Source organism: Macaca fascicularis, chromosome 14 (genome assembly GCF_037993035.2).
Source record: "Macaca fascicularis isolate 582-1 chromosome 14, T2T-MFA8v1.1".
NCBI classification, from domain to species: domain Eukaryota; kingdom Metazoa; phylum Chordata; class Mammalia; order Primates; family Cercopithecidae; genus Macaca; species Macaca fascicularis.
The window spans coordinates 112,880,287-112,901,241 of NC_088388.1; the positions used below are offsets into that span (position 1 = coordinate 112,880,287).

Below are 20,955 nucleotides of genomic sequence, written 5' to 3' on the forward strand. Positions count from 1 at the left end.
GGTGATCTGCCCACCTTGGCCTCCCAGAGTGCTGGGATTACAGGCATGAGCCCACCGTGCCTGACCTGTTTGTCAGTTTTTATCCCCAGTTTTAACCAATTACCCAAAGTGACTGAGTCATTGATTTCAGAATAGGAAAGTGCTGGCATGCACATGCACACATGCATACATGGAGCTTGTGTACATTTAGGTTCTAGTTGCTTAACGTGAACAAGTATAAGAATCATCCCAGCCCCTAAAGCTCCTACTGAGTCCATTTAGGCTGACCTCTAGCTCAGAAAATCTCCTGAACGGATCCAGCACACATACACCCTGCTTACATAATACAGCTCTGACGTGTTCTCCGAGGCTTCCTGCAGTACAATCTTGCCTCCCCTAATCGGGTGGGGAGAGTACCCAACCCAAACACAACCCACTGCTCAGTTTCACCCACAACTGTCCTTGAAGGATGAGGCCATCAGCTTCAAGAGAAAGTCCAGGTGGATCTTGGTAGTCCCTGGCTCACCCAGGGTGTTTTCCTCCATCATGCAGAGTCCTCGTTCTATGGAGAGCACCTGGCCCAGCCAGGAACCCTGAAGGAAATCTGGTCGCAGCTTCAATGTATCAGCAACTACCTCCAAACTCAGGACCAGACAGACCAACAGGAGGCAGAATGGCTGGTCCTCCTGTCCCGCTTTGACCGACTGCTCTTCCGAAGCTACCTTTTCATGCTGGGGCTCTACACCATTACTCTGTGCTCCCTCTGGGCACTGTGGGGTGGCGTGTGAAGACTGAAGTGTTCTGATCTCAATAATTGTGCTGGCATTTAAGAGAGAGAAGAGGGGGAATAACAGTGGGTTAAAAAGCTTTCTGGGTCGGGTGTGGTGGCTCTTGCCTATAGTCCCAATGCTTTGGGAGGCCATGGCAGGAGGATTGCTTGAGCCCAGGAGTTTGAGACCAGCTGGGGCAACATAGTGAGACCCCATCTCTACCAATAAATAAATAAATAGATAGATAGCTGGGCATAGTGGCTCATGCCTGTACTCTCAGCTACTTGGGAGGTTGAGGTGGGATTTGGGAGGCCACGGCAGGAGGATTGCTTGAGCCCAGGAGTTCAAGACCAGCTGGGGCAACATAGTGAGACCCCATCTCTACCAATAAATAAATAAATAAATAAATAATTAAATAGATAGATAGCTGGGCGTAGTGGTTCATGCCTGTACTCTCAACTACTTGGGAGGTTGAGGTGGGAGGATTGCTTGAGCCCAGGACTTCAAGGCTGCAGTGAGCCATGATTGCACCACTGCACTCCAGCGTGGGCAACAGAGCAAGACTCTGTCTCAAAAAAAATAAATAAATAAAAGGCTTTCTGCCTTCATTGCCTTTCCACTGAGTCCAGGTTCATACACCTAATAGTCTGCTGTGTGAGCCAAGAATCATATGTTCATGAAAATGTATAAACAGTATGAGTGTACAGTAAAAAAGTTAACTTTCCTTCTTATCCCAGTCCACTCACCCAGAGTAACCACTGTTAGTAATTTCTTCCGGAAAATTTCTAGGCACACACATGCATTTATGTACGCTTAAGCAGTTTTTTAAAAAGTATAAGATGGTTCCATTTTCCAGCCCTGCCTTGGCCATTTATTCAGTCGCCCATTCAACAAAACCTTTACTGAGTATTGATTAAGTCCTAGGCATTATGTTAGGCACACCAGAGAATACAAAATAAGTCAGTACAGATTATTATTCACTCGATGTGATTCCCATGGTCAACATGGTACCAACCAACCAGAGCATAAAATTCCTGCCATAGCCCTCACCTTCTGAGGCTCTTGTTACCACTTCCCAGCTAAGTCCGCTGCCTTCACCCTCTTCCTGTGCCTCCTCAGCAGTGCATCCCCACTGGAGAGAACCCAGGTGCCAAGGCTTCTTTTTTCTTTTTTTTCTGAGGCAGAGTCTTGCTCTGTCACCAGATTGTAGTGCAGTGGCACAATCTTGGCTCACTGCAACCTCCACCTCCCAGTTGAAGCAATTCCCCTGCCTGAGCCTCCCGAGTAGCTGGGACTACAGGTGCACGCCACCACACCCGGCTAATATTTTGTATTTTACCAGCAGGTGCCAAGGCTTCTAAGCCCAGTCTAGCACATCATTTAGTCCACACACAAGGGGCAACGCACGGAGAGGGAGGACAGGCATGGTCCACGGTCCTTTGCTTCAAGGAAGTTATAATCCAGTGTCCCTGAACTAGTCAGCTAGGAAATACTACCCACTAAGTAGCTTTAAGAGAGATTTATTTTCTCACCAGTCTGGAAGCTAGAAGCCTAAGATCGAGGTGCAAACACGGTGGCTTTCTTCTGAGCCCTCTCCTTTACTTGCAGGCTGATGTCTCCTTGCTGTGTTTTCACATGACGTTTCCTCTGTGGATGCTCATGTCTGTGTCCAGATTTTCTCCTCTAACAAGGGCACTAGTGTTGTTGGCTTAGGGTCCATCCTAGTGACCTCTTTTAACCTTAAGTACTTTTTCAAGGCCCTATGTTCAAACACAGTCATATTCTGAGTACTGGGGGTTAGGATGTCAACATATGAATTTGGGGGAGTGGGGAGCAGCCAGAGGGGACATATTTCAGCCCATAACACTCATGGTTCTGGAGGTTTAGCAAGTTCAGAATCTGCGGAATAGGCCTGCAGGCTGGAGACCTGGGGAACAGTTGCAGTTTGAGTCCAAAAGTGGCAGAATTTCCTCTTCTTCCAGGAAGGTGAGTCTTGTTCTATTAAGGCCTTCAACTGATTGGATGAGGCCCACCCATATTATAACCAGTAACCGGCTCTACTCAGAATCTACTGATTTAAGTGTTAATCTCATCTAAACATTACCTTCCTGGAAACGTAGAGAATAAAGTTTGACTAAATATCTGTGTACCATGGTCTATCTATGTTGACACATAAAATTAACCATCACAGTCCTGATGCTCCCTTAGCTTCCCATCTATGTCCACACTCACCCATCCAGAACAGGAGGGTCCTGGTCACCCTGGCACTTGGGTAACTAATCAACTTCCAGCTCATACTCTCTAGTAGACCAATGTGTATTGTGGCCTCATAACCTGAATCCTAAGATTAGAATTCAACCCTCCCACAAAATGGCCTTCTTTTTGTATTTGACTCTACTTGCCTCTTCCATTGTTTTCTATCACAGTCTCTTCAATCCAGCCAAGCCGACCCGCTTGCCATCCTCTTCGGGAAAGGGTTTATTTCCATCTAAGCTTCTACTTCTATCTGACGTATTCTTCTGTTGCTTCGGCAATCTGTATTTCAACTCTGTCCTAGAGCCTTGCTCAAAACAGCCTTCTTCCCCACAGCCTTTTCACCTGACCACCCCGACTCCCCACTTATCTCTACCTTTAGTCTTACCTTACCTTATATCCTTCTCCCTTTGAATGCTTTATGCCTTCGTGTGTGTGTGTTTGTGATCTGTCATATAGACAACACACTCCTAGAATAGTTACCCTATTTTTTCCTTCTGGTTTAATGCCCCATCTATGCCCAGGTCCATACAGAGTTTTATATCATATGGTGATTCTGCAATAACTATTGCCGGGAGACTCATTCTAGCTCACTGCTGATGAGTGGACAACTATCTAGTGTGTTTTCCCACGTCTGAGAGGCAAAATCTATCCAAGGTCAGACCCCCAGTCTCTGGGCATCCTTCTCTCTCTTATCTGGTGCCATCATCTAAAAGTCGACAGAACACAGTGGGCTGTGTGATAGTCATCAGTCCTAACGCTGTCAGCAGAAGACGCAAAACTCCAAAAGCTGTTTGCTAGAAACCTTTTCCAGCACTAAAATTGCCTTTAGAAAAATCTGCCCCCCTCCATCCCCCCGAAGAAAAAGAATTTAAATTCAAACAGCCTTTACCTGCATCCTCCCTCTCTCATTACCTCCCAGTTAGTGCTCAGCGCCAATTGTCCATGAAATTCCACTGCTGCTGTTAATGAAATGAGGAACATAAGAAGTTTGTGAACAGGAAGTGTCCATGCAAACCTCCACCTGTTTCCTTCCTCACTTCCTACTTTCTACTGCTGGCCTCCTCTGCTTTGATGTGCTCAGTTAGGCATCACGGTCCCAATGGCCCCTTAGCTTCCCATCCATGTCGATTCTGGCTTTCTCTACTTCCTCCTCCAGTTAACAGAGGAGGAAAGCAGGAAAAGGCCTGTGGTGAACTCCTCACTGTGGGGTCTCTCTCCTTCCCAACTACGTCTTGGAGAAAGCACCAGTGTCAGAGTCAGGAGTCCTGATGATCGTGGTCCTGGCTCTGCCATTTTCTAGCCAGGGGACCTCCATGAGCTTAATTTCTCAGACTTCAATTTACCTTATTTGAAATTGGGAATGTTTATATTTACTCTACCCCTCTCACAGAATTATGAGGATCAAAATGAAAGAATGTATTGAACAATGCTTTGAAAAGTAAATAATGTATCACAAAATAAAGATAAGACCTGCTTCCTATCAACAGATGGACTCCAGTTTTGAGTTTTGGTGTGGGATCCGATTTCCAGCTCCCTCTTTCAGAATCCAGTCATGGGCTCTGGTACTCCCCTAGTTGTTCCACTATTATAGGATCCAAAGGCCAAGAGCTGAAGCCGTCACATGCCTCCTTACAGAGAAACTTGTGTGGCATGGGTTGCCAAAGGGACTTCCCATTTCGTCTCACATGCAACGCACCTTTGTTCCATTCTCAGGTGACACTGCGCAGGTTCTTTACATCAGCCTCTAACAAGCAGCCCTTTAAGAGTGAAGCCTGGCCACCAAACTGGTCCCCGTGTGCACTTCCTCTGTCTAGTGCCAAGTGGCCTTAATTTCAACTGCAGCCCAGAACTCATTCAAAGCCCCAGTGTCAGGTCTGCGTCCTGAAGCAATGACATTGCAAACCAAAAATAAAATTCTAAGGGCCCTCCAGCCATCTGAATGGACTCCATCCTTTCAGTGAGGACATCCCAAAGTTAACCTGAACCACTGGGGTTCAGGCCATGATGGGAAGGGGGTGTCGGACATGACTCATTATGCCCTCCTCCCTTTCGGAATTCTGGAAAAGTTGGCCAGCACCAACATTAACATCAACACAGATCTTAAGTCTAATAAGAAACATTTACAATCTGGCTAGGCGCAGTAGCTCACGTCTGTAATCCCAGCACTTTGGGAGGCCGAGGCAAGTGGCTCACTTGAGGTCAGGAATTCAAGACCAGCCTGGCCAACATAGTGAAACCCCATCTCTACTAAAAATACAAAAATTAGCGGGGCATGGTGGCGTGCGCCTGTAATCCCAGCTACTTGGGAGGCTGAGGCAGGATAATTGCTTGAACCCAGGAGGCGGAAGTTGGGGTGACCTGAGATCGCGCCACTGCACTCCAACTTGGGCAACACAGTGAGACTCTGTCTCAAAAAAAAAAAAAAAAGAAACATTTACAATCTATTCTCTCTGAAGCCTGCTGCCTGGAAGCTTCATCTGCATGATAAAACTTTGGTCTCCACACCCCTTACCATAATCCAGACATTCCTTTCTATTGATAATAAGTCTTTTAAACAATTGCCAATCAGAAAAAATTTAAATCTACTTAGGATCTGAAACCCTCTGCCCCACTGGCTTTAAGTTGTCGCCTCTTTCTGGACAGAACCAATATATACATTAAATGTATTTGATGCATGTCTCATGTCTCCCTAAAACGTACAAAACCAAGCTGTGCCCTGACCACCTTGGGCACATGTTCTCAGGGTCTCCTGGGGGCTGTGTCACTGGCCATGGTCTCGCATATTTGGCTCAGAATAAATCTCTTCCAATATTTTACAGAGTTTGACTCTTTTCTTCGACAACATCGTGAACAAATGGCACTACAGACCTCCTCCTGGAATAGTGTCCTATGTGGTGGGAGGAATATGGGGCGCCAGCAGCCCTTATTTGCCGAGCAGCTTTAGCTCAGCCCCTCCAAATGTTCATACATTTCATGATTCCTGTTTCATAGAGAAAGGAAACTGAGGAACAGAGCAAAAATGGGATTCTCCCAGCTGTGAACGCTCCCACCATCTGCTGTTTCCCAGAATCCAAGGTGGTTTCAGCACTCACCAAGAAATCACAGCTCCAGCTCTGGGGACTTCACTGATGTCTAGAATAAAGACTTAGTTAACTCCCAGGCCAGCCAGGCAGCCCCAGTTCATCATGTTGTAGAACTTTCTCCTTAGTGCAGCTAAAAACAGGGTCCTTGTCATTCAGCCATGAAAAATTGGGCTTGCAGACACTTTGAAGGGTAAGAAAAATGGAATTTACTAGCCAAAAAGAAAAAAAAAAAAAGGGAATAGGGACTCTCAGCAAAGCAAGAGTCTGCTAGCCAGTTTTCCCACCTCACAAATTGAATTCCCAGTTACCACACCCCAGAACAGGAGAGGCCAGGCTCCTCCCCCTCCCCGACAAAGGGCACGAACTTTCCATGGCTCTACCCTGTTCTCCCAGTACGCAGGCTGGTCAGGGATTCTCCAGGGATCTTCCCCCTTTGTACTTGGTTCTCTCAATTATACTTCTTTCTTTCTTTCTTTCTTTTTTTTTTTTTTTTTTTTTTTGAGACAGAGTCTCACTCTGTCGCCCAGGCTGGAGTGCGGTGGTGTGATCTTGGCTCACTGCAGCCTCCACCTCCTGGGTTCAAGCGATTCTCGTGTCTCAGCCTCCTGAGTAGTTGGGACTACAGGCATACGCCACCACACTTGGCTAATTTTTGTATTTTTAGTAGAGACGGGGTTTCACCATGTTGGCCAGGCTGCTCTCCAACTTCCGACCTCAGGTGATCCTCATGCCTCAGCCTCCCAAAGTGCTGGGATTACAGGCACAAGCCACCACACCTGGCCTCAATTATATTACAAGCTGACTTCTGAGTGCTGCTCTGATGACCTCCCCGAGCCTCTGCAGCCTTGAGTATTGCCAATAATCAGGTGGCAGAGGGTCTCCCTTTCCTCCGGAGATACCTGCCACACCTTTTGCAGTTGTCCTAGAGGAGCAGGAGCTGCCATGATAAAGGAAGCTGAGCTTTTTCACCTTTTAAACCACTGTGATACAGCACGTCTCCTGTGGTCTGACTTCCCAGCCTGCATAAGCCAGAACTGAAAGAGTTGCCATGAGGGGAGCCAGAGTGAAAGCGCCCTTGCTAGAATTCATCCTCCTCTCAGCTCAGCCGCAAGGCTTCCCCAGGTGCTCTCACTTCTCAGAGATCTAATTACACATTTTAAGGCAAGGTTAGTAGAAGTGGGTGGAGTCTAAGTTTTATCCTGCCCTGTGGCTCTGAGGCTTCTAGGAAACTTCAGAGCTTGGGTTTTAAGGTAAAATCCACCAATTTCTGCGTGGTGGATTGTCCTCAGGGCAGACAGCCCTTCAGGAAGGTTGGGCTTCCTTCCTTGCAACCCCGTTTGTGACCCTGGGCTCCACCTCAGCCATCGCCCTGTCGAGCTCAGCCTACCTTGTCCTGTTCCCTGGATCAGACTCCATCTCAGCAGCCGGAACTGCTCCGTCCTGAGTTATTTACCTGCGGAGACAGTAAGAGCTTCATAATTAGCTGAGCAACAGCATGGAGGCTTTTACGAGCAGCCACGCCCCCCACCACACTCTGGTGTCCGTAATTGAAATGACCCATGCCAGTGATTAGATTAGGGGGCTGAAGAAGCCCAGCACGCTGCCCCCAGCCCCCTCCCCCGTCCTGTCGGGGAGGTGATGTAGTTAAGTTTGTGCTTCATTTGGCAGAGGCCATAAAGCAGGGATTGCAGCAAGGTTTTCTGCAGGGGTGGAAGGAACTGCTGGGCTGTGGGCGGCCTCTGTGTCAGGCAAGACTCCAGATCTAAGTGAGAGGGAGCCCCTTGCTCCCCCTTTACCTCACCCTCTCTACCTCTCCCACAGCCTGTGCTGGGCTTTGAAGGCCTAGGGTGTATGTAAGTCTAGCAGGATGGTCATCCCTCCTCAGTGCCACTGGTGACCCAGGCTGCATGTGGACAGCCAGTTCCTGGTCATCCTGCTCATCCTCTTTGGACAGCGCCAGGCTGAGAGCAAGGGAATCAGGTACTTTGGCAGTTCTTTTTCTCCCCACATCCCTGCCCAGTCTCGGCTTGCGGCTCTTCCTTACATGAGTCTCCTTCTCCTTTTGCACGTGGGGCTGGCTTTGGCCAGCTTGTGCAGTAGCTGAAGTTTCCTCTCATTCCTTCCTCTTTCCCACTCATATCTACCCAGGGACTTATGTCGGCACATTGCCCAAAGGACATCTCACTGTTGTGCTCTTCCCAAATCTACCTTCCCGGACACTGTGCACAAATGAAATCAAAATCCTTCCACTGTGCCAATGCCTTTTAAATACAGTCATTTAAAATTAATCTGTTCTGAAACACAAATTGGTGACATGAGTTCATGCCAAATTTTCAACCTTGGGTACATTTATCCCTAGCATGGCTCAGCAGTGTGCCAGGTATACTCAAAGCTCCAGAATGAACATGATTTCTCTTCTGAAGCATTGATTTTACTCAACAGTATGTTAATAGGAGAATTATTTACTTTCCTATGAAAATAGGTACTGACGTATTTTGGCAAAGAAACAAAAATTTGGAATAAAACATTAAAGATACAACTTTATTTTTAAAAATATTTTTAATTATGGGTACATATTTACAGGGTACATATGATATTCTGATATAAGTATACAATGCATAATGATCAAATCAGGGTAACTGAAATATCCATCAGCTCAAGTATTTATCATTTATTTGTGTTAGGAACATTCCAACTCCACTCTCCAGTTATTTTGGGTTTTATTTGTTTGTTTGTTTCTTTTGAGACAGAGTCTTGCTTTGTCGCCCAAGCTGGAGTGCAGTGGTGTGATCTCAGTTAACCGCAACCTCTGCCTCCTGGGTTTAAGCGATTCTCCTGCCTTAGTCTCCTGAGTATCTATTTACAGGTACACACTAGCAGGTCTGGCTAATTTTTGTATTTTTTAGTAGAGACAGTGTTTCACCATGTTGGCCAGGCTGGTCTCGAGCTCCTGACATCAAGTGATCCACCTACCTCGGCCTCCCAAACTGCTGGGATTACAGGCATGAGCCACTGTGTCCGGCCTCACTCTTTGGTTATTTTGAAATGTACAATAAATTATTGTTAACTATAGTTGTCCTATTGTGCTACCAGTCACTAGATCTCATTCCTTCTATCTAACTGGACTTTTGTACCCGTTAACTGTCAGTTCTTTATCCCCTCTCCCTCCCCACTACCTTTCCCAGACTCTGGTAACCATCATTCTGTTTGCTTTGTTTTGTTTTTAGCTCCTACATGTAAATGGGAACATGCAATTTTGTCTTTCTATGCCTGGCTTATTTCACTTAACATAATGACCTCTAGTTCCATTCATGCTGCAAATGACAATTTAATTCTTATTTTATAACTGAATAATATTTCATTGTGTATATGTACCACATTTTCTTTATGCATTCATCTCTTGATGGACACTTAGGTTGATTCCATATTAAAGACAAAATTTTAGGCTTCATGGAAGGGAATCCTTTTTTTTTTTTTTTTGAGATGGAGTCTCACTCTGTCACCCAGGCTGGGGTGCAGTGGTGCCATCTTGGCTCACTGCAAGCTCCGCTTCCCGGGTTCATGCCATTCTCCTGACTCAGCCTCCCGAGTAGCTGGGACTACAGGCTCCCGCCACCACGCCTGGCTAATTTTTTTGTATTTTTAGTAGAGACGGGTTTTCACTGTGTTAGCCAGGATGGTCTCGATCTCCTGACCTCGTGATCCACCCGCCTCGGCCTCCCAAAGTGCTGGGATTACAGGCGTGAGCCACTGTGCCCGGCAAGGGGATTCTCTTTGGCTCTGCCCTTGCTTTAAAATGTAACATACTAATTCAAAATTTGAGGTATTGGCAAGGCCAATAGATCAGGAGACAATTGCTGCAAAAGATAGTTTATTACTCATAGTTCCCAACAGGGGAGCGTGAGCCACACTACGCCATGGGAAGCAAGGCACGCACACCAGAAAACACCCAGGTTGATTACAGGGTTAGGGGTGGGAAGGCACTGTGAGGAAGAGCCTTAATTGTTTCTGCAGGAAGGAGCAGGTAAGGCAGGGTAAGCAGGCTTAGGATGGGCTAGCGTGAATCACTTCAGGGGACTCTGAGGCATGGTGACTCTGTCTAGTTGTCTGATATCCAGCTCTGGGATGATTAGGGCATGAGGATAGTGGCCTGGAGTATGAGAACCTGATAAAAAAGGTTAGTGGGGATGTGGGCTCTGGATTGGTTTGTATTTGAAAAATGTGCTTGTAGGCGAGTTGTTTACTCTCTCTAGGAATTGGCTAACCCGGAAGGGGCAGTCTCTCCAGGGTCAGCAAGGCCCCAGACGTCAAATCATTAGAATATAACAAATAAAAGACACGGTTAATACAGCCCCTCTGAGATTCCAGTCAGGGACGTATCCTTTTCTTCTGGTTTTCTGGGTAGTTTAGTGGAAATGGGCAGCAGAACTCAAAGGACTGGCTCTCGAGGTGACAATGTCGGATATTGTGGGAAGCATGCAGGAAAAGATATTTGATGAAACCTGGGCAAGACATATTCATTCATGCTTTAATCCACTCACCCACTCATTTGGTAGTAGTAACTTGAGTATCAGGTCTGTGTCAGGGGCCTTGCCAGGTGCCGGAATAGCACCTTGAATAGGACTCTCAGAGTTTCTGGCCTTAAAGGAGCTTTTAATCCAACAGAATTGATGTAGTAAAAAGAATACAGGTTTGGGGGTCAGAAACATGCATTTAAGTTCCACTACGGCACAGTTACTTAGAGCTGACATGGATTTCATCTGAGTGCAAACCTGATGGTTTTGCAGAAGCTGTCTGGAGACAGATTTTTGGGCCACCAGTGGGCTCCGTGGGAAAGCATGCTGTAATGAATTAGTGCTGTCAGCCACAGGTGACATCGGGTGAGGGATAATCCTTGCCATGTGCCAAGCAGTGTGCTGATGCTTTGGGTGGCAGTATTCTAGACCATTAGAATTTCTCTCAGTAGGTAGGTAGATAGATAGATAGAGAGAGAGAGAGATAGAGAGATAGATAGATAGAGTTATAGGTAATACTAGGGATGTTATGAAAATTACATATATGAGGATATGTATAATGAAATCTCATAATATGTATAATCCTCATAATAACCTTAGTATTATCATTCCCATTTCACAGTTGAAAAAAGACTGAGGCACAGAGAGATTAGGTAAGTTGCCCAAGATCACTGAGCTAGAAAGTGACTAAACTAGGATTCAAATCTAAGTATCCTGGGTTCAGACTCCATGCTCTTGGACAGGTGCACTCTCACTCTAGACGTGCTGCCTCGACCTCTTTCTTTTAAATAGAGACAGGGTCTCACTCTGTCATCCAGGCTAGAGTGCAGTGGCACAATCTCAGCTCACTGCAGCCTCAACCTTTTGGGCTCAAGCGATCCTTCCACCTCAGTCTTCCAAGTAGCTGGGACTATAGGCACGCACCACCATGCCCAGCTAATTTTTGTATTTTTGGTAGAGATGGGGTCTCACTATGTTGCCCAGGTTAGTCTTGAACTCTTGGACTCAAGTGATCCACCTGCCTCAGCCTCCCAAAGTGCTGAAATTACAGGCGTGAGCCATCACGTCTTGCCGAGCTCTACTTCTTAGAAGCCGCTCATATTTGCCAACTTTACATGTAAGAGGGAGGGGCTCATGTTATAATAAATTAATTTCATTTCCAACCCCACCACTCATTAGGTTTGTGACTCTGGGCAAGTTACTTCACTATCTTCGAACCTCAGTTCTTTTCCATCTGGAAATTCCAGAATGGAATTTTGTGGGTTTTGTTTGTTTGTTTGTTTGTTTGAGACAGTCTCCCTCTGTCACCCAGGCTGGAGTGTAGTGGCACGATCTCGGCTCATTGCAACCTCCGCCCCTGGGTTCAAGCGATTCTCCTGCATCAGCCTGCTGAGTAGGTGGGATTACAGGCATCCACCACCATGTCCAGCTAATTTTTGTATTTTGTATTTTTAGTAGAGACAGGGTTTCACCTTATTTCCCAGGCTGGTCTCAAACTCCTGACCTCAAGCGATCTGTCTCCCAAAATGCTGGGATTACAGGCGTGAGCCACTGCACCCAGCCTGGAAAGAGGTGTTTTGCTGAGGTGTTGAGAGAATGGAATAAGGTAAGATTTATGAAGTGCTGAGCACAGTGCCTGGCATTCAGGCATTGAGAAGGATAGGAATCCTTCTTCATTACCACCTTGCCACAGGGCTGTTATGAGAGCCCAGGGAGATCACATATGAAAGCGCTTTGTAAACTTGCCAGGTTTGCTCCTCAGAGTGTGGGTCCAGGATCAGCAGCATTAGCGTCGCTTGGGACTTGTCAGAAATGCAGAATTTCAGGTCCTCCCAGACCTCCTGAGTCTGAGTCTGACTTCCAACCATTTTCTCAGGGGACTGCTATGTACATTGTCTTTGGAGAAGCAGGGATGGAAGAACGATGGAGGTAAAAGGTGAGAGTGTGGACTCTAGGAGGCCTGAGGAGCTGGGTGTTCAGAGGCAGCCCAGCGTTACATACAGCCCACCCTTGCTACCAGGACAGCTGGGCCCACGGGGCACCTGCCAATCACTGCGCTGCACTGGGTAATCTCCCCGCCTCACAATCAGAGCAGTCGAGCACTCAGCACAGCTGGGCGGCTGAATTATAGGCTGCAGGCAGATGGCAGAGACGGCTCTGTGCGTGCCGTCCAAGGAGAGAGTGAGTGAAGGGCAATGAGGGCCTCTTCCATGGCCCCCTTCCTCTGCAGCGAACACCCTCTTTTCTGGAGGACGAGACGGGGCTGCCAGCACCAGCGATCAGGCGGCCCCTTGTTTCCCAGAGCCCAATTGCTGCCCTGGGCCAGCCTCTGGGCCCTCCTGCTTGCTGAGTTATGGTCATGGTACCTCAAGGGATCCTCTGCCCAGTGCCCTTGGTTGTGTGAGTCCCTCTTCCGGAGGGAGAAGCGTCCTTTAGTTGACTCTCCTCCCACAGACACAGCCCTTTTGTTCATCCAAATGCTTCCCTTTCCCCAGAGCATGAAACATAAGACATTAGGTAGAGGTAGGCCTGAGACCAGAGGGACCATGCGGTTGCCATCCTTCTGTTTCTCCAGCTTCTAGCACACAGGCTGGCACAGGGCAGAGGCCTGGAGAGTTCTGGATGAAGGAGCATCCATGCCAGTTTCCCCGGAAGGTAGCCAGCCGGGCTGCAGCAAGGGAAGCGCCTGGCCACCACCTCCTACCAGAGCCCTGGTGGTGGAGAGTGATGGGGAAAGAATCCCAGGCGACAGGGGAGGCTGTGCTGCTGCCACTGCTCCTTCCCCTTCCTCCCAGAGGTGCCAGTGCTCAGGGGAGGCGTCACCCTTGTAGACCGGATGCTCTGTCTTCTCATTCTTGTCCCAGGCTGCCAAGTGGCCTGTTCTCCCTGCTGCCTCCATGTCTCAGCCCTGGTCCATGGGAGGGATGAAAGCTCTCTCCATCTCCCCGATCTTCCCTTTCTGGTAATGTTTCAAACACCCATTAGATTTTACAGGACATTGCTTCCAAGGCTACAGGAGATGGCTCTGGGGCTGCACTCCAGGCACTTAGGTCTCCCTGAGCCTGTTGACTCTTCTGCCACGCAGCCTGTCCTCCCATCACACCCTATTCCCTTGCACTTCAGCCACCACATCCCTCTCCCTGCCATCCTGAACTTGACACAGAGGGCACTATGCAGAGCCCTGGCTTGCTATTCTAGCTTTATAGGCCTGGGATCCCCTACTCTGCCTCTTTGGGCAAGAGAGAGAGAGTGTGTGTACGTGTGTCTGAGGCAGTAACTCAAAGTTGGGGGAGAATCTAGACCAGCTCATGCAAAGCTCTCATTCTGCAGATGAGGCTGAGAGAAAATAACAGTATACCCAAGATAACACTAAAGACAATGATAATGATTACTGATAGCTACTGAAGTGGGAAGCGTGTTTGTGTCATGCATTGTATGAGGACTTGGTGCAGCTAATTTAGCCCCCATGACCATCTTCCATGGTATGTTACATTTACAAATACAGAAACTAAGGCTCAGCCAGTTTAAGAACGAAAGAGCAGAATTTGGTATCAGGATTATTTGCTTGAACACCAAGCAGCTTTAGTAGCTTCTTCTGAAAAGCAAAGTGGTGAGAGTAAGAGCCCATGCCCTTCCCACCCCAGGGAGCTGGGGAGGCATTACCTGAGCTCCTGGGGTGGAAGCTGCAGAGGTGAGGGGTTATCATCCCCATGCAGTGTTATGCCCTGCTGGGGAAGAGGCCACGCACCACTCCAGGTGAGAAGATGCACACATTGCCTTGGGCCGAAATCCTGAGGTCCCCACAGGCCTCCCTGCCCAGGCCGAAGAGATGTAAATGGTAAGGGAAGCGGGGAAGGGAGAGGTGTCAGAAATGGGGCTAGGCCAGGCCAGCACGGTGGCCTGTAATCCCAACACTTTGGGAGACTGAGGCCAGGTGGATCACTTGAGGCCAGAAGTTTGAGACAAGTCTGGCCAACACAATAAAACCCCATCTTTACTAAAAGTACAAAAATTAGCCGGGCATGTGGTGGATGCCTGTAATTCCAGCTATTCGGGAGGCTGAGGCAGGAGAATCACTTGAACCCAAGAGGCAGAGATTGCAGTGAGCTGAGATCATGCCACTGCACTCCACCCTGTGTGACAGAGCGAGACTCCATCTCAAAAAAAAAAAAAAAAAAAAAAAGGGAAAAGAATCTTACTCAGATCACCTCATTAAGTCCCCCCCGAAACTCTGCGGTAGGTGACATGTATCCATCCTACCAAGCTTCAGAGAGGCTGATTGACTTGTCCAAGGCATGTAGCTAGGAAGTGGCAGCGTTGGCATTTGAATGATGTTAGGACAGGCTAGGTTATTGCTGTGGTAACACATGATCCCCAGATCTCTGTGGTTTACGACAGCAAGCTCTGTGCCCACAGAGGTCAGCCCCAGCTCTGGTCTTATGTCCTCGCCCTGAGACCCAGGCTGCTGCAGCCTCCATTGGGAACATCACCAGTCACCATGGCAGAGAAAGACACACACGTGGCTGGGTGTGGTGACTCACACCTGTAATCCCGGTACTTTGGGAAGGTGAGGTGGGTGTGAATCATTTAAGGTCAGGAGTTCGAGACCAGCATGGCCAATATGGTGAAACCCCATCTCTACTAAAAATACAAGAATTAGGCCGGGCGCGGTGGCTCAAGCCTGTAATCCCAGCACTTTGGGAGGCCGAGACGGGTGGATCACGAGGTCGGGAGATCGAGACCATCCTGGCTAACACCGTGAAACCCCGTCTCTACTAAAAATACAAAAAACTAGCCGGGCGAGGTGGCGGGCGCCTGTAGTCCCAGCTACTCTGGAGGCTGAGGCAGGAGAATGGCCTAAACCCGGGAGGCTGAGCTTGCAGTGAGCTGAGATCCAGCCACTGCACTCCAGCCCGGGCTACAGAGCAAGACTCCGTCTCAAAAAAAAAAAAACAAAAAAAAAACAAAAAAAAAACAACAACAAAAAAAAACAAGAATTAGCCAGGTGTGGTGGCAGGCACCTGTAGTTCTAGCTACTCGGGAGGCTGAGGTAGGAGAATTGCTTGAACCCAGGAGGTGGGGGTTGCAGTGAGCCTAGATCACACCACTGTACTACAGCCTGGGTGACAGAGCAAGTGAGACTCTGTCTCGAAACACAAAAACAAAAAAAGAATGGCAGGCGCGGTGGCTCATGCCTATAATCCCAGCACTTTGGGAGGCCGAGGTGGGCAGATCACGAGGTCAGGAGTTTGAGACCAGCCTGGCCAATATGGTGAAACCCATGTCTACTAGATATACAGAAATTAGCAGGGCGTGGTGGCGTACACCTGTAATCCCAGCTACTAGGGAGGCTGAGGCAGGAGTATTGCTTGAACCTGGGAGGTGGAGGTTGCAGTGAGTCCAGATTGCACCACTGCACTCCAGCCTGAGTGACAGAGGGAGCCTCCATCTCAGAAAAAAAAAAGAAGATATACACGTCCTTTCTGCTCATAGCTCAGTGTCCTACTCTCCTTGTCATGCAACCCCCCGAACTACCACAAGGCCAGGAAGTACAATCCTTACAAGTGACCAGAAAGGGAGAGAACTGGAATATTTGAGGCACAGTGCTCACAGTTACTGCATAGTTTGCAATCACCAAGCTCGACTGCTTCCCTCAGTGCACTGAGCTGACGTTTCCTCATCGGAAAGGTGGGAATAGTAACTCTACCTTTCAGGGTCGTTGTGGTGAATAAATGAGACAATATACAAAAATCTCAAGCCTAGGAACACTGAATCGTGGCCATTTGTATGTTCATGTGTGAAGTTCAGGAATACTCTGGGGCTGTTCAGTTCGACCCTTGTTCAGTACAATGACAAATCAAGATAGAGGATTTAGAAGAGTCCTCTGAAACAAGAGGACAGGCTTTGGGAAGTGCTGCTGCTCTCTGCATGCATGAAACCACCTTCAGGGAACCCAGAGAGGAAGGAAAATTTCCAGGATTGCCAATCAGTGGCAACAGCCAATGTGCAAATGTGATTATGTCAGCATACATGCAGACTGCTGAGCGTTTCTGCAGGACTCTTCATTTAGGACTAATTAAATGCTTGGAACCAGGAAGATTGAGAGGGTCCTCTCCAGGAAGCTACTCCAGGCCAGCGAGACACTTCAGGGTCTATTTACAGAGGTAGAATTGCTCCAGAGAAGGAGGAAGAAGAGGGTAGCTCAACTTAGAACACTCCAGAGGAGGAACAGGAGGCCAGAAGGGCTGAAAATCACTCAGGATATTGTGGGGTCCTCCCGCCCCAACCTTGGCCTCCCAGGGTCTGAGGTTTTGTGTGATGTAAGAAAACAAAACTAGGATTTGTGCTGGTGATTGCAAAATGGGCGCTGCCTGTGGAATGGCATGGGTTCGTTTTCCTTTGCCGCAGTGAAGAATTACCACAAATTTAGCGGCTTAAAACAACACGAGTTTATTCTCTTACAGATTGGGAGGTCAACAGTCCGAAGTCAGTTTCACTGGGTTAAACCAATTCTGCCGGTCGAGTTGCTTCCTTCTGGAGGTTCTCAGGGGAGAATCTGTACCCTTGCCTTTTTCATTTTCTAGGGGTCACTGGCATTCTTCAGTTCATGTCCCCTTCCTCCATCTTCAAGGTTCAAATCCAGTTTCTGCTTCTGTCATGCACAGCCTTCTCTTCCATCATCAAATCTTTTGCCTCTCTCTAATAAGGACACTAAATCATTACATTTAGGGCTGACCCTGGCAACCTGGCATAGCTTCTCATCTCAAGATCCCTAATTTAATCACATCTGGAATTTTCCCTTTTGCCATCTAAGGTAAGAGTTATAGGTCCCAGGGATTAGGACCTGAGTATCTTTGGGGCCATTATTCAGGATACCACACAAAGCTTTTGAGATGGTTTGAAAAGCAAAAGGGCAACAATTGTCTTAGGCCATCTTGCACTGCTCTAAAGGAATACTCGAGGCTGAATAATTTATAAAGCAAAGTTCGTTTGGCTCATGGTTCTGCAGACTATACCAGAAGCATAGTGCCAGCATCTGCTTCTGGTGAGGGCTTTAGGAAACTCCCAATGCTGGTGGAAGGTGAAGGGGAGCAGGCTTCAATGGTGAGAGAAGAGGAAAGAGAAAGAGGGCAAGGGGGTTCAGCTCTGCAACAACCAGCTCTTGTATGAACAAATCAAGCAAGAACTCACTCATCACCATGGGGAGGGCACCAAGCCATTCAAGAAGGATCCACCCCCATGACACAAACACCTCCCACTAGGCCTCACCTCCAAGCTTGGGGATCACATTTCAAAACATGAAATTTGGAGGGGACAAACATCCAAACTATATCCACCGTGAACCCCACTGCATCCGTAGATCTTCCACTTGGCCCTGGGGTAGGGGGCACCCTTCCGGGCGTAGTTGCGGATGGAACCTCTGTGGTGACCCCCAGCGAGCCTGTCTCCCTTCAGCCGTGTTGCCAGTGCCCAATAGACAGTGATACAGAGCAGTAATCATGTAATGATCACTGTCATGTAATCAACCAATGATTGTATGAGTTGATTCCAAGAGACATGTCATGGAGATTCCAGAAAGCTGGTAGCACCGTGAATTACGGTTTTTATGATTTCTGTGTAGGGGGAAGAGAGAGTGGATATCAGAATATCTGGGAGAAGGGGCATGCATAATTTGAACCAGGTGATGTTGATATTGCCTTACCCATTCCAGGTTAATAATTACTGAACTATAATATTCCCAAAAAGTCTGGTGAATTCAATACATAGGTGAATTTGGTAGGCAGGGCAATTGTTTCTTTATTCCCATTAGATAGGTGATGAAGTTGAATATGCAATTGAGACAGTTTAGTTGGTTTGCCCAAGTTCACATAGTCCACAATGGAACCAAGACTGGGGCCACGCTCTATTTCATTTTCCCATTGCTTCTTATTAAAAACTCACGGCCGGGCGCGGTGGCTCAAGCCTGTAATCCCAGCACTTTGGGAGGCCGAGACGGGTGGATCACGAGGTCAGGAGATCAAGACCATCCTGGATAACACGGTGAAACCCCGTCTCTACTAAGAAATACAAAAAACTAGCCAGGCTAGTTTACAATACAAAAAAGCTCCGCCTCCTAGGTTCACGCCATTCTCCTGCCTCAGCCTCCCGAGTAGCTGGGACTACAGGTGCCTGCCACCATGCCAGGTTAATTTTTTGTATTTTTAGTAGAGACGGGGTTTCACCATGTTAGCCAGGATGGTCTTGATCTCCCGAGCTTGTGATCCACCTGCCTCGGCCTCCCAAAGTGCTGGGATTACAGGCGTGAGCCACCGAGCCCGGCCCTTGTTTGTTTGTTTGTTTGTTTTTTGAGACGGAGTCTCGCTCTGTCACCCAGGCTGGAGTGCAGTGGCGAGATCTCAGCTCACTGCAAGTTCCGCCTCCCGGGTTCACTCCATTCTCCTGCCTCAGCCTCCTGAGTAGCTGGGACTACAGGTGCCCGCCACCACACCCGACTAATTTTTATGTATTTTTAGTAGAGACGGGGTTTCAGTGTGTTAGCCAGGATGGTCTCGATCTCCTGACTTCGTGATCTGCCTGCCTCGGCCTCCCAAAGTACTGGGATTACAGGCTTGAGCCACTGTGCCCAGCCCTGATTATTCTTAAAAGCCTGGCATCTCCTCTTTCTCTTGCTCCCTCTCTAGTCATGGACATGTCTGCTCCCCACTCCCCTTCTACCATGAGTAGAGGCTTCCTGAAGTCCCTTACCAAAAGCAGATGCTGGCACCATGCTTCTTACACAGCTTGCAGAACCATAAACCAAATAAACCTCTTTTCTTTATAAATTTACCAGCCTCAGGTATTTCTTTACAGCAACACAAGGGACTAACACAGTCACCTGCCTCAGAGTGTTAGAATGAATTCATGTAAGAGAGAACATGCCTGAAAGCATGTTGTAAACCACATGAGGCCATACAAAGATTGGTCAATGTGATTATTCTCTGCTTCTGTTTTTTTTTTATTTCCTCTGGAAGAGCCCATGGACGACCACTATGTTTCCACTGCTTCTCAGACTCTGAAAAGAATGGATCGGAGATGGGACTCATTTCCACAGGATACAAGGATATGATTCAAAATTGTACCAAGTGCAATTAAAGTTAGATATTAGAAGAAACTTTGTTTTAGAATCCCAAAGGGATTTTTGAGGTCTCTTTGAAAATTTCTGAGAAAATACTAATAATACATTAAGCCTCTATTTTTCCCAGAAACAACAAGATGGATAAGATAGCCTCTTCGGTCCCTTCTTTTCTAGAAGTTCTTTAGAATTCAAGTAAGAGAGAAATTTAAACCCAACTAACTGGCCCCAGGTCCAGTTCTGGGGTGGCCGGATGGGTGAATGGCTACTCGCCAGGAATAGGATGACCTCTCTAGTCCTTTCCTCCTTGAAGTTTATTAACTCTTGAGTTAGAGAGAGATCTAAGCCAAATGACCTTCTGCCCCCAGGTCTGGCTCTGGGGTGACCAATAGGCCGATGACCCATCACTAGCCCCATTAAAGCCTAGCTTTTGCTACCAGCTTGCTAATTTTAGATACAATTTCCAGGGTGGCCTACCCGGAAGAGCACTCTAGAGTTGTCTGAGTTGCTTGGGGAACAGCAAAAAGCTTCCACCCACAAGTAGTTGAAAAAGCTAGAATTTGATGGAAATTTGGGGAAATGAGTAGGGGAAAGTTTCATTTTCTAGGAAGGAGAGATATTCCAGAGGCTGGAACATTTCCATCTTGAACACCTGTAAGAACTGGAGTAAGACCATCCTTCTGTGCCGGAAAGGAGGGGAAAGGGAAGAAATAAGGAAGGATTCTGCCTGCTCTGCCATTTCTCATACCTATCATTCCCTGATGGCTTGCATGAAAGATTACCTCCTCCCTTATGAGCATAAGTCCCCAAATCTCCAAAGTTTAGCACCAGGAAGATCTCCAGGCAGACAGAGCAGGAACCAAGCAGTACCATGCAGTTCTTTGGATCTCACCTTACTCTGGTGCTTCTCTCTCTCATACAGGTGTTGCTGCCACCACGTTGGCCTAACCAGGACCAAAGACCCCTTCCTTCTCTTCCACTCAATGTGGAGCATGACGGTTGGAAATTCCAGAATGAATACATTAACAGAAGAGACAGAGGCAGTAAGCAAAAGGGGTCTGTGAAGATTGAACTATGAACTTGTAACGTCCAGGGGTCTCAGTTCTTCTAGACCTGTGCAATTTTCCTGAAATAGCTTTATAGAGTCTCAAAAGTACAGTGCCACTTCAGAGGCCCACTTGAGGTTTTTAATTCCTTCTTCTTCTTTTTTTTTTTTTTTTTTTTTTTGAGACAGGGTTTTA

General features: G+C 47.6%; 1 protein-coding gene across 1 annotated transcript in view; it reads left to right on the plus strand.

Moving 5' to 3' along the window:
- The window catches only part of HTR3B (5-hydroxytryptamine receptor 3B), a 39,216-nt gene extending 34,727 nt beyond the window's left edge, over positions 1-4,489 (plus strand). Inside the window, exon 8 of the mRNA XM_005579689.5 lies at positions 532-4,489. Coding sequence (XP_005579746.3) covers positions 532-767 — 236 coding nt within the window. The 3' untranslated portion in view covers positions 768-4,489. The remainder of the gene's footprint in view (positions 1-531) is intronic.
- The last annotated feature ends 16,466 nt before the right edge of the window (positions 4,490-20,955 follow it).